This window comes from Suncus etruscus, chromosome 3 (genome assembly GCF_024139225.1).
Source record: "Suncus etruscus isolate mSunEtr1 chromosome 3, mSunEtr1.pri.cur, whole genome shotgun sequence".
Taxonomy (NCBI): Eukaryota; Metazoa; Chordata; class Mammalia; order Eulipotyphla; family Soricidae; genus Suncus; species Suncus etruscus.
The window spans coordinates 60,892,052-60,909,413 of record NC_064850.1 but is presented as its reverse complement, the minus strand read 5'-3'; the positions used below and the strand labels follow the sequence as shown (position 1 = coordinate 60,909,413).

Below are 17,362 nucleotides of genomic sequence, written 5' to 3'. Positions count from 1 at the left end.
TCTGTTTACATCATCACTGGTCTATTATTTTTAAATCTTGCTTTGTCCATTCATTAATTTTATATCTTTATTTTTCCTACTTGGGTGCAATTAGCACTTTATTTTTTAAGCTTACATTAGATCACACTGTAGAATGTTAAACATTTCAACATTTCGTTGGAATAAAATATTCCTTAATGTGATTTGATACTTTATTTATTGTAAATAAATCCACATGCTATAATCCCATGGGGAAGCACAAAGTAGGTCTGGAGCAGGGCCATTGCAGGAAATAATCTAAACCAGACTGAAGAGAAATGAAGCACAGGTCTAGGGACCCTCCACCATGTGTAGCAAGAGATCAGCCTGCCTAGATCACTGTATTTATTGGGAAGATAAGACCACACCCATGGATGGAGGAAGGTGAATAAGATAAATATCTAGAAATTCTTTCCTCCCTAGTGGGTCTTTGACATGTAAAACAGTAAACCATGATTATTAAGGGTGAAGGCCAATATGGGCATATTTTTTAGGGTGAAAGCTGGTTGACCTAACAATTTATTTTCTTATTTTTGGTCAATCTGGGTTTGATCCCTTGCAAATCACATTAATTATTTTATTTAACACCATGGCTACAAGATTTTCATTACATAGTTGTTTTTCTTTCTCATATACAAAGTTATTCATGATTTTCAGTCATGCAGTGTAAACATCCTTCACCAAGTACACGTTTTCCACCACCAATGTCCCCATTTTTTCTCCCACCTTCTCCTGCCTATGTGACAGACAACTTTCTTCTCTCTCACTCTCACTTCCTTTCTCACCCCCCCTTTTAAGCACTGTGATTTGCAATATTATTAGTAAGGGATATCATGTCTATCACTTTATATCTTTTCAACACCAAATTTCTGTCCAGAGTGATCATTTCCAACCATCATTGTTATAGTGGTCCTTTCTCTGCCCTAACTGCATTCCCAACAATTTGTGGGAAGCTTCATACCCTGGGCTTGTTTTCTTGGTCCTTATGTCTATTGTCTTCGATATTATTACCACACTATCTTTTTATTTTTCTTTATCCCACAAATGAAAGATTTTATTATATGTCTATTCCTCTTCTTCTGACTCATTCCACTCAACTCTATATTCATCCATGTATAAGAAAATTTTATATCCATTCATGTATAAGAAAATTTCATTTTTCCTAACAGCTGCATAGTATTTCACTATGTAGATGTACCAGTTTCTTAATTTACTCACCTGTTTTCAGGCACTTAATTTGTTCCAGATTCTGGCTATTATGAATGAACATAGGGATGCAGAGGACTTTTCTACATTGTAATTTTAGGTTCCTAGTGTATATACCTCCATTTAAATGAGGGCAAATATAATCAAGTTGATGCAATGACTTCCTTCTTGCTTTAGGTAACACCTAAATAAATAAATATTATTGCAAATAAATAAAAATAAAATAAGCTTGGAGATTATTTTTGCAATATTAAATTTTTTCAATTTTTGTAATATTAAGAGAACTATTAGTAGTAACAATATTAAATAATATTAAATTACAAATAATATAAAGCTATTTTTAAATAATTAATGTGCAAATCCATAAGAAAAGTGGTAATATAATGAAAATTTTATTATTTTGTTATAATAACAAATTTACATTACTAAATAATTTAGTACATACATGCAGTTAAATATTTCATAGTAAATAATAGCTTATATCAGGCTCCTTTATGTATAAATCACAATCATTAGCAACACAAATAATAAACATGTGCAATGAGCAAGGGAAAAAGGCTAAGTGTTCAAATTTAGAAAACATGGATCAGACAGTGATGGCTACATCATCTATGTTTTGAAAATAAATATCACAAATGTTATGGTCTATGATGGCAAAGCCCAAGTAGAAAACGAGATTCTTATTGTGGAACAATGGTTGTTTGACCTGTCATTGAGGAGAGAATTCTATGCAGACAAACCTGGAATTTTCCCATCATCTATTTCCCCATTTGTTTACATAACACAGACAGGAGGTAAATCCCTGTGAAGCTCCATGGAAAGAAATTTCAATTTTAAAACATTTAAAGGTGAAAACAATAGTCACTACAACTTAATATGAAAGGAGAGGATGTGTTTGATAAGAATAGGAACATTGAGTGGAATTAAAAAATTAGCAGACCTAAATACCAAACCCAAAGTCAACGACAATATAATCAAGAGACCCAAACTACAATGAGCTATACACAGAAGGAACCTGTAACACTAGCAGTCCAGGGGACTAAGGGTGAATGGAGTATGTATGGGATGCATGCTGGGAACAGGGTGAAAGAGGTCAACACCAGTGGTGGGAATTTTTCTAATTCATTATCACTCTGTATCCTTAAATACAACAGTGAAAGCCTTGTAATTCATGTTGGTCTCAATAAAAACTATTAAAAAATAGGATGTTGAATGCTATTACTCAATATTTGAGGAAATAAAAAATATGGCTGATAACCATGAATGTTTAAAATTTTTAAAGTTCTATCAAAAATTAATAATTACTTAAAACGTTAAATAACAACTTGGAGCATGTTTAATTCTTAACCTAGAACTTTGAAATAGATGCAATAATTCTATTTTAAAGAAAAGAAAAATAAAGTGCCAGAGAAATTATACAGTGAGGTAACATTTGCATGTAACTGAGTTAGGCTTGACCCCAGCACTGCATATGTTTGCTTGAATACTACTCAGAGTTATTCTTGGCATAGGTCAGGAATAAATAATAGCTACTTTTTATTGCTTCCAAATTTTGTTTATTTTTGAGTCACACCAGGTTCTGTGCTCAGGAATAGCTTCTGGCAGGCTTAGAGGACCACACAGGTGCTGGGAATCAAACCTGAAGATATTACTTAGGTTGGGATTTACATGTTTATGAATTAATATTATATTGAAGATAAAGACAAAGTATTTCTTTTCTTTTGGATTTTGAATGTTTTTATTGTTTTTCTAATAATATATTTATTTAAGCATCATGGTTTAAAAATATGTTTGCATTTTGGTTTCAGCAATAAAATGTGCATCTCCCTTCCCTAGTGTAAATCTTTTCACCACCAATATTTCTCCATATCCCTCCTCTTCTACTCCCTGCCTGTCCTTGACAAAGACATTCTATTTTTCTCACTATCATTGCCATATTTGTTAGTATATTTATTTTTTAATTATTGGATGACACTATTTTATTTTTATATTACCATATTAACAAAATTTATATATTTCCACATTTAGAAAAGAATTTTCAACAGAAAATTTTATATTTAAACTATTATTTTAATAGTGATAAAGTTTTTCTGTGATTCTGATCTGCTGCTTTCCATGTCATAATAATATTTTAAAACATTTTCTGACATTTGAGTTTTTAGATGTAAGTTTGTAATGACTAACATCTGGCATTTAATTTTAAGTTTATGCATACTTTATTTTCTATTAATTATAAAACATCACTGATATCAACAACTAATGCAACATCATTAAGTAAAATAAGAAACAAGTACATAAATTTATGCATTATGAACATTTTAGCTAGTACTTTATGTTACCACTATATATACAAAGTATATTAAACCAGTTTTTCATTTTTCAATATCTGATTAAATGAGTATTTTCAGTAATCTTTGGTAAGAATAATTTATCCTTTCTATTTTTTATAAGTATATTTGTTATTATCATATATTTATGTTCATAGACATCTGCCCATTTTAAATATTATACAATATTGGTTGACATAATGAAAGAGAAATTTTTGAATGAGGAGAACTGAATTTGGAGAACTGAATATTTTTATAAAATATGTATATGTTTTAAAATATTGTAATTATCTCAGCACTTTGACATAACATGTTTGATATCAATAATATCTTATCTGAATTTAAATTTTTTTATTATTTACGGTACATAGTGACAATGAATGAAGGGCATTCCCTCCACCAATGCTGTCCTCCCTCCACTCCTGTTCCTAGCAGGTCTCCCATACCTCCCTCTTTTACCCCCCAGAATACTAGTGTAATTGGTCTCCACTTTACAGCTTGTTGTAGATTGGGTATCTATTTTGTCATTGACTTTGGGTTTGGTATTCCAGTCTGGTCATTTTTTATTTGCACTACATGTTCATATGACTAGTTCTGGTATCATCATTTCCCCCCTTAATTTATGAGGCTGAATGATTCAAGTTATTCTATTCTGTTGGAGATAAAAAGGTTAAAGAAAAGAGAAGAAAACTTTGGTACCAACTACTAAAAAAAATAATCACCAAATAATATCCACAAGAGTAAAAGAGAAAGAAAAAGGTGGAAGAAAAAGGAGAAGGAAAATAATATCAAAAACAAACAAAACAAAACAAGACAAGAAAAAGGAATGCTGGAGTGGCAAGGTTTGGTGTTCCCTCTATTTTTTTTTTTTTTTTTTTTTGCATAGGCACAGTAAGTATTGGGGAAGGAAGGAAATTCCTGTGGTCTAAGAGATTCAGGGTTTCTCCACTCTTGAAGCATATTGTCATGGGAACAACCACTAGCTCCTGACATACTCATTGCCATATCCCAGGTTTTTTTTTTTCTTTTTTTTTTGTGGTGTCAGGAAACTTTCCTCTCGTGGATGAGAAAATCAGGCCACTGTAACTAGCAATCTTGGCACTGGGCTGGACAGCTAGCTAAAGACAAAGTATTTCTAACATCCTTTAAACAGAAAGTTCAAATCCTTAAAAGTTATAGGGAAAAAAAGGTTTAATATTGCCAGATAAATGATGAATTGAAACAACAGTAAAGGTTTTACACCATCTTTCTTTTCTTTCTTTTTTCTTTTTCTCTTCCTTGTTCCTTCCTTCCTTCTTCCCTTCCTCCCTCTCTCCTTCTTTCTCTTTCTTTCTTTCTTTCTTTCTTTCTTTCTTTCTTTCTTTCTTTTTCTTTCTTTCTTTCTTTCTTTCTTTCTTTCTTTCTTTCTTTCTTTCTTTCTTTCTTTCTTTCTTTCTTTCTTTCCTTCCTTCCTTCCTTCCTTCCTTCCTTCCTTCCTTCCTTCCTTCTTTCTTTCTTTCTTTCTTTCTTTCTTTCTTTCTTTCTTTCTTTCTTTCTTTCTTTCTTTCTTTCTTTCTTTCTTTCTTTCTTTCTTTCTTTCTTCCTTCTTTCTTTCTTTCTTTCTTCCTTTTCTTTCTTCCTTCCTTTCTTTCTTTCTTTCTTTCTTTCTTCTCTTTTTTTTTTCTCAATTCCAGGGGTGCTTAAGGCTTACTTCTGGCTCTGCACTCAGAGCTCCACTCTTGGCTGGCTAGGCTTAACATATTTGTACTAGGAATAGAACCCAGATCAGTTGCATGCTAGACCAACACCCCACCCACTCTATAACTGCTCTGGTTCAATGTTTAAAAATTATTTAGGGGCCGGAGAGATAGCATGGAGGTAGTGCATTTGCCTTGCATGCAGAAGGTCAGTGGTTCGAATCCCGGCATCCCATATGGTTCCCCAAGCCTGCCAGGAGCAATTCCTGAGCATAGAGCCAGGAATAACCCCTGAGCACTGCCGGGTGTGACCCAAAAACCAAAAACCAAAGCCAAAACAAAACAAAACTTTTTTATAATGTGGTACATTTAGAGTGTGATTTATTGATCTCTTAAATGTAATTGCATCATCAACATAAAAGGTGTCATAAATTCTGACTCCTAAGTAAATTTGTTGAAAAAATTTGAAAATATAAGTTGATAAGAATGTGTTAACTATGAAAAGTTTTGAATAATATATTTACTTTAAGTGACTACTGAGATAAAATTTTAAGTATTTTTATTCACATTTTGGATATACTATTTTTCCTTTTACACAGGTTGCTTGAAATAAATTAGGTTCAGATTGCCTACGATATCCATGTTTACACATAAACTTAACAGGTTCTCCTGATTGAAAATAAATTGTTTCTCCATCTGTTTTCTGTATCTGTATATTATGCTTATTCATGGTTTCTTCTGATATTATACATGGATCTGAAGGTAAAAGTACAAGACATTAAGAGATACATATATATAATTTCCACTCAATTTTTGATTATCAATTATAATTTCCATTCTGGCTGAAGAATTAAATCTCAAAATTTTATAAGTACATACAAAATCCATTGTATATATAGATAAATTAAAGTGTGGTATAGTTTAATTTCTGAAACTAAAATGTAATTAAAGGTACATAATATCACACATGATAAGAGCTTTCACGAAAGAATCTTTTTTTTCCCTCTTTTACTTAAATAAGAATTTAATTATTTCATGATAGCCAAACATTTGACAGAGCACTAGGTTGTAAATCCATGAATATTTTTTGTTGAAACTTTACATTATTTGTTTCAGAATCCAAGAGAATAAGTAAATACTTACCTAAACAATTTGGTGGTGTTGACCACTCTCCTTTTCTACATACTATATACCTATTTCCCTGAAGTTTATAGTAGGACTGACATTGGTACTCAACTTGTGATCTTGGAACATATTTTTTTAATGGCATTGAGGTAATATCTCCATTGTCAATAGCCGGAGGAGGTCCACATTTTTCTTGAGGATCTATATGTATATAATTCATATCATTTATTAAATAATGTCAAATTATATAATGTATGAAATTTGTTTTTATTGAGGCTAAAAGAACATCATGCCTTAAAATAAAGAAATAAAAAAGTTCATAATACGTTGTGATAAGTATGTGCATGGAATTGTTCAAATGGGTAAGTGTAATGATTTCTGAAAGAAAAAGAATATATACTTATTTAGTAAATATTTAAAGTGAAACATAATGGCCCACATCATTATTCTAGAATTATACATAGAAGTCCAATAAATGTCTTATAATTTGGTAAATTGGCAGCAGCTTTGAATTACTTCTTTTTTTGTTTTTTGGATCACACCCAGTGATACTCAGGGGTTACTCCTTGCTCTGCGCTCAGAAATTGCTCCTGGCCATATGGGATGCCAAGGGATTAAACCGCTGTTTGTCCTAGGTCAGCTGCATGCAAGGAAAATGCCCTTCTGCTGTGCTACCACTCTAGCCCTGAGTTTTGAGTTACTTTTATCAAACTATCAATTCTACATTTATACAAAATAGAATCTATGGGGAGATTATATTGAAAGCTTAAAGATATGGCAATGCATGCACTGGTTCAGAAAACACTTCTTGCAATTAAGTTCTTTTCTTCATATATAGCCCAGCAGCAATATTATGAGTGTATGTATATGTATTGGTACATACCAATGTGTGTAAATGTAAATATATAGCCTTTGTAAAATATATTAGCGTTAGTTATATAAAATATCTTGGAAAATTTATGATTTTTACCTTTCTCTTGGTTTGTATATTGTATTGCATTTATTGATTTGCATATATTGAACCACCCTTGCATCTCTGGGATGAATCCCATTGCTTGCTGCATAGGTCAATATATTTTTGAATTTGGATCACTACGATTTTTGTGGTTAATCCTTGCATCAATGTTAATTAGGAATACTAGTCTATAATATTTTTTCAGTGTAAACTGTCTGCTTTCGGTATTGGGTAATGTTAGGTTCATAAAAATGTTAGGAAGAATTTCTGCTTCAAGTATTTTTCTTCAATAGAATGGACAAGACAAGTTGCTGGATCTGTCAATTCATGTGGTTTACATAAGCTTGGGAAGTGACAAGAAATTGGTTATTTGTACCAAATTGCAGCAATTCATCACACTACTTTGTAGCGAGTAGGGCATGTTTGCACTTTGACTTTTGCAGTGGCTTCTCCAAATACATGTGACCTTGTCTTTGTTTCTTTGGATTCAACACATTCAAGATTCATTGACTGAGCAAGTGCAGGCACAAAGCTTCATTCACTTCTTTAAAAATCTTGGGGCCAGAGAGATAGCATGGAGGTAGGGCATTTGCCTTGCATGCAGAAGTACGGTGGTTCGAATCCCGGCATGCCATTTGGTCCCCCGAGCCTGCCAGGAGCGATTTCTGAGTGTAGAGCCAGGAGTAATCCCTGAACGCTGCTGGGCGTGACCCAAAACCTATCCCCCCCCCAATCTTTGTACTCAGCATCTCACTATAAACTTGTCCGGTGTGGCATGTCTGTATCAGTCTTCAGATGGAAAGTTGGGGTGGCAAGCCTGGTGGTGTGACTCTAACCTCACCAGTGTTGGTATGAACCAGATCTGGGTCTGTTTTAAACTCAGCAATTCTGGAATATAGTTAAAATTCTGTAAAAACCTTGCATTTGGTACCTTTCGCCTGAGATTGCAGTTTTATGCCTGTAAAGAATTGCAGTCCCTTTTTCTTCTCAGTCTCTGCTTCTCTGCTGACAAGGAGGAAAAGGGTTGATTTTGTCTTTTGAACTGTGTTCCTCAGAGTTAAATCTTTCTGAAGAGATAACTGTGTCCTTTTCTGTGTTTATTTTCTAATGAAGCCTCGTGTGGGATTGCTGTGTGTGTTGAGAGTTTTCTTTCATGTCTTCTCTGTGTTCATGCTACAGAAGGGCTTTCAAAACTCGTTCTGTAGGCCATTTTGGCCTCAATTTCTTATTAATAATTTTTTACTGATAATCTTCAGTTCTATGAAGATTCTGTCCCATCTGTATCATAAAACTGTTTCTATTAGTAATTTTCAATCCAAATCACTACATTCTTGCAGTACTCTAACTGATTGCATTGACTGAATTAGAAAAAAAGCAATGTTCCAACTACCTATGTAATTATATTAGTTTTTTGTTTTGTTTTGTTTTGTTTTTGGGCCACACCCGGCATTGCTCAGGGGCTACTCCTGGCTGTCTGCTCAGAAATAGCTCCTGGCAGGCACGGGGGACCATATGGGACACCAGGATTCGAATCAACCATCTTTGGTCCTGGATCGGCTGCTTGCAAGACAAACATCACTGTGCTATCTCTCCGGGCCCTATATTAGTATTTTTCCTGGTCTTCAAAATCAGTCACTGTGTCAAGAATATTATAAAAATGAGATTTCAACTGGGATTCTTCAGGCTCCCAGTGCCACTGCTGCCCCCTTACTCCCCAGCTGTAGCCTCAAGTTGACCCCCATCCTGACATCCAGTCCATCTGTTGTCCCAATTCAGCTGTGTCATCTGAGGGAGATATATCCAGTCTCTGATTTCAAATGGGACTCTCCAGGTTCCCAGTGCCACAGCCGGTCACCCCTTTACCCCACACTATAGCCTCAGCCTAATGCCCAACCTGATATCTGGTCATCTGCCACCTTAACTCAGATACTTTCTGAAACCTGAAATTCCATTATCCAATGCACTAAAAGCAAAAAAAAACTTTGGGAAAACTATTAAGGACAACTGAATGAGGAGGAAGTAGCAAGCCTTAATAGGCTAATGTCAAGTAAGAAAATAGAAACAGTAATTAATAATCTTCCCAAGAATAAAAGTTCATGATCAGATGGATTTACATGTGAGTTTTATCAGATATTCAGGAAGAATTACTATTATTGATCTATAGACTTTTCAAAAATATTGAAGACACGGGAATTCTTCCTAATACTTTCTTTGAAACTGACATTATGCTCATTACCAAAGCTGATAGAAATACTACCAAAAAGTAAAACTACAGACCAATCTCACTGATGAACATTAATGAATACTTAATAAAATCTTAGTAAACCTAATAGAAGAACAAATCAAAAAAGATTATCCATTATGACCAAGTGGGTTTCACCTCAGGGGTGCAAGGATGGATCAATATATGCAAGTCAATCAACATCTTATACCACTTTAGTAAAAATAATAAAATGATCATATTAATTGATGCAGAGAAAACATTTGACAAGAACCAACACCTATTCATGATGAAACTTCATTAAAATAGATGTGGAAGGAATCTTTTTCAAGATAGTAGCAGCCACCTATAAAAAGGCCATAGCCAAATTATTCTTTTTTTTTTTTTGCCAAATTATTCTTAATGGTGAAAACTGAAAACATTCCACTAAGGTCAGGCACTAGGCAATGATGTCCATTGTCTCCATTCTTTTTTTTTTTTTTTTGTGGGGGGGGACTACAACTGGTGACGCTCAGGGGTTACTCCTTGCTATGCAATCAGAAATCACTCCTGGCTTGGAGGGCCATATGGGATGCCAGGGGATCCAACCGCAGTCCTAGACCAGTCGCATGCAAAGCAAATGTCCTACCTCTTGTGCCACTGATTTGGCCTCAATTGTCTCCATTCTTATTCAACATAGCATTAGAAATACTAGCAATAGCAATCAGGCAAGAGAATAACATCAAAGGAATCCAAATTGGAAACGATGAAGTCAAACTCTATTTGCAAATGACATGGTGATATACATTGAGGACCCTAAAAAGTTAACCAAAAAGCTCCTAGAAACAATAAACCAATACAGCAAAATGTCTGATACGAAGTCTATACACAAAAGGCAGTAGCATTTCTTTATACAAATTGTAATACTTGGTATTATCATCAAATACTGCCTGTTTCCTTGTTTTTTTTTCCCCTGTTTGTCCTACAGATGAGTGGGGTCTTGCAATATTTATCCTTTCTATGACCTATTTTGTTTAACATCCTGTGAAACAATAACAAAAAAAAGCATCCTATAATCACAAACCTAAATGAGTATGATCCACAGAAAACATGAATGTATCTCCAAACTTCCACCTTTTCTAGTTTACAAGTCAGAAGTGACACTTTTAAACTATTATTCCTTAAAATGACTCTTGGAGTGCTCTTTTAATTTATTCTGAAAAAGAATACTTGAAAATTGGGGCTTACCAAAACAAGTCGGTTTATCAGACCAACCATGATCACCACACATTATAGAACCAGTGGTGTTTCCATCTTTGTCTTCATATCCAGGAGAGCAGTTGTACTGAAGCTGATTATTGATCTTAAACCACGAGGCATTATTTTGTGTCCAGGCATTCTCAAATACTGGTCTATTACAAGATTCTAAGGTATAATAAAATTAAAGATTTTATTTATAATATAGTTCAGAGACAATCTAGTTGAGTAAATCCTATTCTAAAGAAGTAGAGGTGAATTATTTAATATGTGTTTTAAAGACACATAAAAATTATCTTAAAAATACTAGTAAAATACCATAAAATTACCCAAGATGAAAAAAAGTTTGCTTTTGTATACTTCTCTGAAAGAGTAAATTACCAATATAATTTTATTTATGCATATATGTAACATGCGAAAACAAAAATGTCCATTGTAGATTAATTTGTTGTTAATTTAAAAAATAATTGGAATAATATTTTATGAATTAAGTTGCTAACTTATTAAAATGTAATATATATGCCAGGAGAAAATTATTTGATTAATTATCAAGAAGTTTAATTTTCGGGGCCGGAGAGATAGCATGCCTTTCATGCAGAAGGTCATTGATTCAAATCCCGGCATCCCATATGGTCCCCCGTGCCTTCCAGGAGCAATTTCTGAGCATGGAGCCAGGAGTAACTCCTGAGCACTGCCGGTGTGACCCCAAAACCAAAAATAAATAAATAAATAAATAAATAAATGAAAAAGTTTAATTTTCAACAGTGTGATTAATAGCCAAATATTATATAAAACTTAATACATGATTTTTTAAAACAATACTTATTTTGGTTTCTCAAATATTTTACTAATGGCAATGCTTTTATGAATATTAAGTTGGAGATATATAGTCCTATTATTTATAAGTCATAATTAAAATATAAATGTTAATATATCTGTTTTTACTTTCACTATACAATAGTATATAAGTTGTCTTGTCAAATATTATATTAATTATAGAACTAAATTATTAACAAATATTTTATAATATGTTTACGTCAAATATTAAAATATGTTAGGTATGGGCTGGAGAGATAGCATGGAGGTAAGGCGTTTGCCTTGCATGCAGGATGGTGGTTTGAATCCCTGCATCCCATATAGTCCCTGGAGCCTGCTAGCAGCAGTTTCTGAGCGTAGAGCCAGGAGTAACTCTTGAGCAGCCCCAGGTATGACCCAAAAATCAAAACCAAAAAAAAAAAAAAAAAGTTAGGTATCCTGGCAGCTTAAAACTTTAAAAGTAAATAAAAATTAGTAAAATAAACAATTTTATATATTTTATATAATTTTTATAAATATATAAATATTAATTTTATTGAAACCATTGTGATTTACAAAGTCCTTCATAGTTCGATTTTAGACATACAATGAATCAGGGCCAATCCTACCACTAGTGTCCACCTCCTTCTACCAATGTTGCCCAAGTGTACAGTATCCCATACTACCTTCTCCTTGCCCCTAGCCTGCCAGTATAATGGGCCCATTTTAAGTTTAGATGGTTAAACATTTGGTCTCTTGATTCCATTGATGTTGCCTTTAGTTTAGTTCTGTCCTGTATTAACACTACTAGTGCATTTGAGATGGCTGCTGGCCCCCACCCTTTCCTATTTGTTTCTCCTCTTCCACTCAGTTTCTTTTTTCTCCTTGATATACTCTGGAGCCAATGGTGTTCAAGACAACTACTACTTAGACATTATGTTTCTTCATGCAGTTATTCTAAATATCACATATAAGTGATAATATTCTATATTTATCCTTTGTAAGACAATACCCAGCTATTAACCCAAAACAAATGTGTTCCCTGTTTTTCTCTTTCTGTTAAATCTCTCTTTTGATATGTAAAAGCATACCTGGATCACTCTGCCCTGCCCTGGTAGATTTGGTTCTGGGATAATAAAGAAAACTCAGTTTGGCTTGGTACTTGGAGAGGACACCACCAGGCTTGGTTTATTAATCTTTTTATACTGCTACCCTGTTTGATCAGATGCAGCTGCATAGGGTTTAGAAACACAGTGCCTGGGGTGATCTCAAAACTCATCGATTTTATTTTACAATCTTTTTTCTTCTACAGAGGCATTATATTAGAGTGAACTTAATATAGTGATTTTTAAGATAATTAATGCTTACATAATTAATTATGTACATATGCACTATGATTTGAAATGACCATGCACTTTGCTGTATGTAATAATGTTTATATTTCACCATTTGCTATTATATAACCTGATTTGCACTTATATTGTTTGCTTATGTAATAGATATGTTAAGTTAGCTTTAGAAAAATAAAGCATTTTCAATTTCTATGTGTAATTGTGAACGTGCTTTTAAAGGGGGACAGCACAAGGAAATCACAAAAGATTAGAAGAGACACCTATGGGAAAAAAAAATCTATGTCACTAAGTTGGATAAAGTAGAAGAAATGAACGGTGTGATTAAATCCACACACAATGATCCTGAGGGAAAGGAGAATTATGGGTCTGGAGCAGCGTGCCATAGGGAATAATCCCAACCAGGCTGAAGAAAGATGAAACAATGGTCCAGTGACCCTTCTACCCTTCCACATGGAGCAAGAGAGGAAGAGCTGGCTGGTACCTCAGTATTTATTGGGAAGATAGGGCCACCATCATGGTTGTAGAATAGATTAAGGCAAGGGGTCTACCTAGAAGTTCCTCCTTCCCAGGTGGGTTTTGACAAATAAAAGAGGAAGATTTCAAAGTTGGTGTGAAGGCTGATATCCCATAACAGTTTAGGATAAAGGCTAATTAATCTAACAGACTAGAACCTTATAACTATGCACCCTACCAAAATTGAATGAGTAAGAAGTTGAAAATCTGAATAGATCAGAACATTGGAACATCAATTTAAGATATCCCCCAAAAATACCCAGATCCTGATGGGTTCACTAGTAAGTTACACCAAACTTTCAAAAGAAATAACTCATAAAACAAACACTACCTATGTTCCTCAATGATTTAATTAATTAAACAATTAATAAAATAAATACATTAAACAATTTAATTGTTATATACTTATTAAAATGTGTACAATCTTTTATATAAACTCAAAAAATTCAATAGGTACATTATAAGAACAAGAAATAAGTCTATAACTATTTGTGATTAATACAGATGAATTTCAAAGCAAACAAACAAACATAAATGCGGTCTCAGACCCTTTTACTTACTTCTAGGGACACATATGGGATGAGGGTTCCAGCCATTCTCTGTACATGTCATTATGTTCTCCTGATTTTGTAGCCTAAAGTCAGAATGACATTGAACATTTATAGATTGACCTTGGTAATATATTTCTTCTGTCTGTGGATTCTCTCCATTTTCCAAATTATTAAAAGTGCATTTTCCTAATAAATGAAAATTCAAATACATATATGAAAATTCAAAAATGTATAAAGTTTCAAAGTGGTGTCATCTGAGAATGTAAGCATAGAGAAAAATCTGATGCTACTAATCAATGCCTTAAAAAACAAATTTTTATTTTATCGTAAGATTTTATAGTTATACTGAGTATGCTTTAAAAATATTATGTTTCTATGTAAAATTTCCATATAATTTTCTCAGAGGAAAACAACCTTATAAAAAGATCTACTTTGCCTTTTAGCTCTCTAAATCAGGGGAGACTGTACAAAAGCCTGGAATGTGAGGTTGGCATGCACTTAGTTCCAAGTTCTGGTGTAGTCCTGGTAGCCCCTGATGTTCTTCAACTCCACTTCTCATAAAATCTCATCTCTTAGTTTTAATTCTACATGCATAGTTTAAAACATTTACTCACTGATGCAGGGCACTTTTGGCTCCCATCCTGTTGGTGTGCACCTGATGATACCCATCTTACGCTTTGAAGGAGTCAAAAAATTTTCAAGACAGCCATATAAACGAATTCTTCTGGACATAGTACCATCAAGTAGAAATCCATTCCTAATTACTGGAATATCACAAGATGTTCCTTGCAATAAAAATGTAGCAGTCAAAAGGTTGCTTTATATTGATAGAAAATAAATTAGAAATTGCTTACCTCATGAATTACATTGTTATTAGCATGCTTACTTACTGCATTGGGCTTTTAGAACAAGAAAAATTATAAAAATCAATTACTTGTGGTACAGGAAGAAAAGATATTTGCTTATAAAAATAAATTAATGTTTGGGGAGGTATGCACCTGGTAGGTTCGATTTCCAGTCTTTCTGAGCATTGGAGACTCAGAAACAGCACAGAGTGTAGAGCTGGTGGCCTCCAGCATAGCCTGGGTGACTTGGACTATAATGTAGTGACAGAGCACAGAACTACATTCTGGGTTGGTTGATAATGGCTGGTGGGAGCTTGACATCCTGAGAGATTTTTGAGAGCTTCCATTCTTCATATAATATATCTTTCTTTTGGTGCTGGGATGTGGCTCAGTTATAAATCACAGGCTGTGCAATGTAAAAGAACTGGGTTTGATCCTCAGCACTGCAAAAATTGTGTATGTGAGTGTTGAAACATATGTTATTTAAACTTGTTTGCAGACTCTGCAAGAAGAAACTATACATATATTTATTGAATTCTCTTCAAGTCCAATCAGCTTAGCCCTGGTTGATTAAATAAGCATGATGGAGATACTGGTTTTTTTTTCATTCACTTTTCCTGTCCTCTTTCTGTTCTTTCCATTCTCATTAGAAGTCACGAATCTGCCTATTTTTCTCAATTAACACTCTATGGGGAAAGAGAAGGTTCCTCTTATGTTTTTTGATGCTGGGGAAATTATATCAAAATACAAATAGCTTTCCATTAATCACAGCACCCAGAAAACTAATATTTACATTTGGAATTCAAACCAATCACTGAGGCATATTTTCCTTTTTTAAACAGAGACAATGACTAAAAATGTTTTTGATGTCTAAATATTTAAGATCATATTATTTAATTATATCTTTAATTGGTGGTTGAGTTATTTTAGTGTTCTATTTTAGATGAAGCACAATATAGTTATATTTTTGTTATCCTTATTTACTGAATAATTGAACTATTATTTAAGTGATGTTATAATATACTTACATATAACATATTGGAGTAGGAGCCAAAACTAACAGAGATCAAAGTTATTGCTGAACCAGTGTTTGGAAGACCATGAAGTGCTAGAAATCAAACCTGGGGTCTCTCATATATGCAATTTATATTATTCATCCCTTATATTTTTGTAAAAGTTAGATATATCTTCTTCCCACGTAATACTTTTCCTTGTGTATTAGGATTTCCTTGTGGTCTAGTGCATAGCTAAGTATACCGTTAGGTCTTTCTCTTAAAGTTCTTTCATCAGAAACTTCAGCCAATACATCAGAATAATTTCATTCTCTTTTTGGCTTGATTAGAAAAGTTTTTCAAATAGTTTGTATAAAGTTGCTATATGGATTATAAACATAATACTTTGGGGGAGGAAGGAGATGGGAGTATTGGTGGTGGGAAGGTTTCACTGGTGAAGGGGGTGCTCTTTTTTATAACTGAAACCCAACTACAAACATGTTTGTAGTCATAGTGTTTAAATAAAGATATTATTAAAAATAAAAATTAAATTAAAAAAATCATGGTACCTGTATATTCTTCTGTCTTTCTATCACAAAGGTTAATGATATATTTTTATGGCTATAGATTCTTCTTAGGGGGAGGGACATACCTACTTATACCTGATATTAGGAATAAGGTATCACTCCTGGAGACAATAGGGAACCACATGTGCTGTCATGGAACAAACCCAGGTCAGCTGTGTGCAAGATGTCTTACCTGCTGTACTGCCAGTGACATCTCTTAAGTAACAACTCTTGCTATTAGTCTATAGCTTTCATCATTGATTTTTTTATTGGTTTTGGGCACCACCTGAACATACTTCTGGATTATTCCTGGCTCATCACTCAACAATCTTTCCTGGTGCGTTTTGAGGGACCACTGGGTATGCCAGATTGCTTCATGTAGGAAAGGGCTTAATCCACTTACTATCACTATGTCTTTATCATTCATAATTTTTAACATGCTTTTAATGTTTTCTGAAGGTTTGTTTGGGGGACACACCCAGAAGTGCTCAAGGATTATTCCTGTTTCTGTGCTCAATGATCACCACTAGCATCCCTGAATGACCATATGAGGAATAGGACCGTGTCTGCCACATGAAAGGCAAGTGGTATACTTTAACCACTCTATACTCTCTCTGGCACTAAAACTGTTTTTTATTAACTCTTTCAGTGTAGTATTGTAAATGCTTGTTTAGTCTTATTGATTTTAGGTTATTTTCTTTTCAATCTTGAATTTTACAAGTGTCATCATGATATATCAAGTAATAATGAAACCACCCTTTCTACTCCAACAGAGGGAAGGGAGAAACTTCATGCATCTTTAGTATTTATAAAAGTTGTCTTTTCTTGGGGCCAGAGAGATAGCATGGAGATAGGGCATTTGCCTTGCATGTAGAAGGACGGCAGTTCAAATCTTGGCATCCCATATGGTCCCCCATGCCTGCTCAGAGTAACCCCTGAACGCTGCCGGGTGTGACTCCCCCCTCCAAATAATTGTCTTTTCTT

General features: G+C 33.8%; 1 protein-coding gene across 1 annotated transcript in view; it reads right to left on the bottom strand.

Moving 5' to 3' along the window:
- Positions 1-5,769: 5,769 nt before the first annotated feature.
- LOC126003502 (complement factor H-related protein 3-like) overlaps positions 5,770-17,362 on the bottom strand; it is a 34,252-nt gene continuing 22,659 nt past the window's right edge. The window contains exons 4-8 of the mRNA XM_049769753.1: positions 14,590-14,760; positions 13,985-14,161; positions 10,756-10,932; positions 6,371-6,553; positions 5,770-5,983 (exon numbers count right to left, since the gene is read on the bottom strand). Of these exons, the coding sequence (XP_049625710.1) occupies positions 5,787-5,983; positions 6,371-6,553; positions 10,756-10,932; positions 13,985-14,161; positions 14,590-14,760 (905 nt within the window). The 3' untranslated portion in view covers positions 5,770-5,786. The remainder of the gene's footprint in view (positions 5,984-6,370; positions 6,554-10,755; positions 10,933-13,984; positions 14,162-14,589; positions 14,761-17,362) is intronic.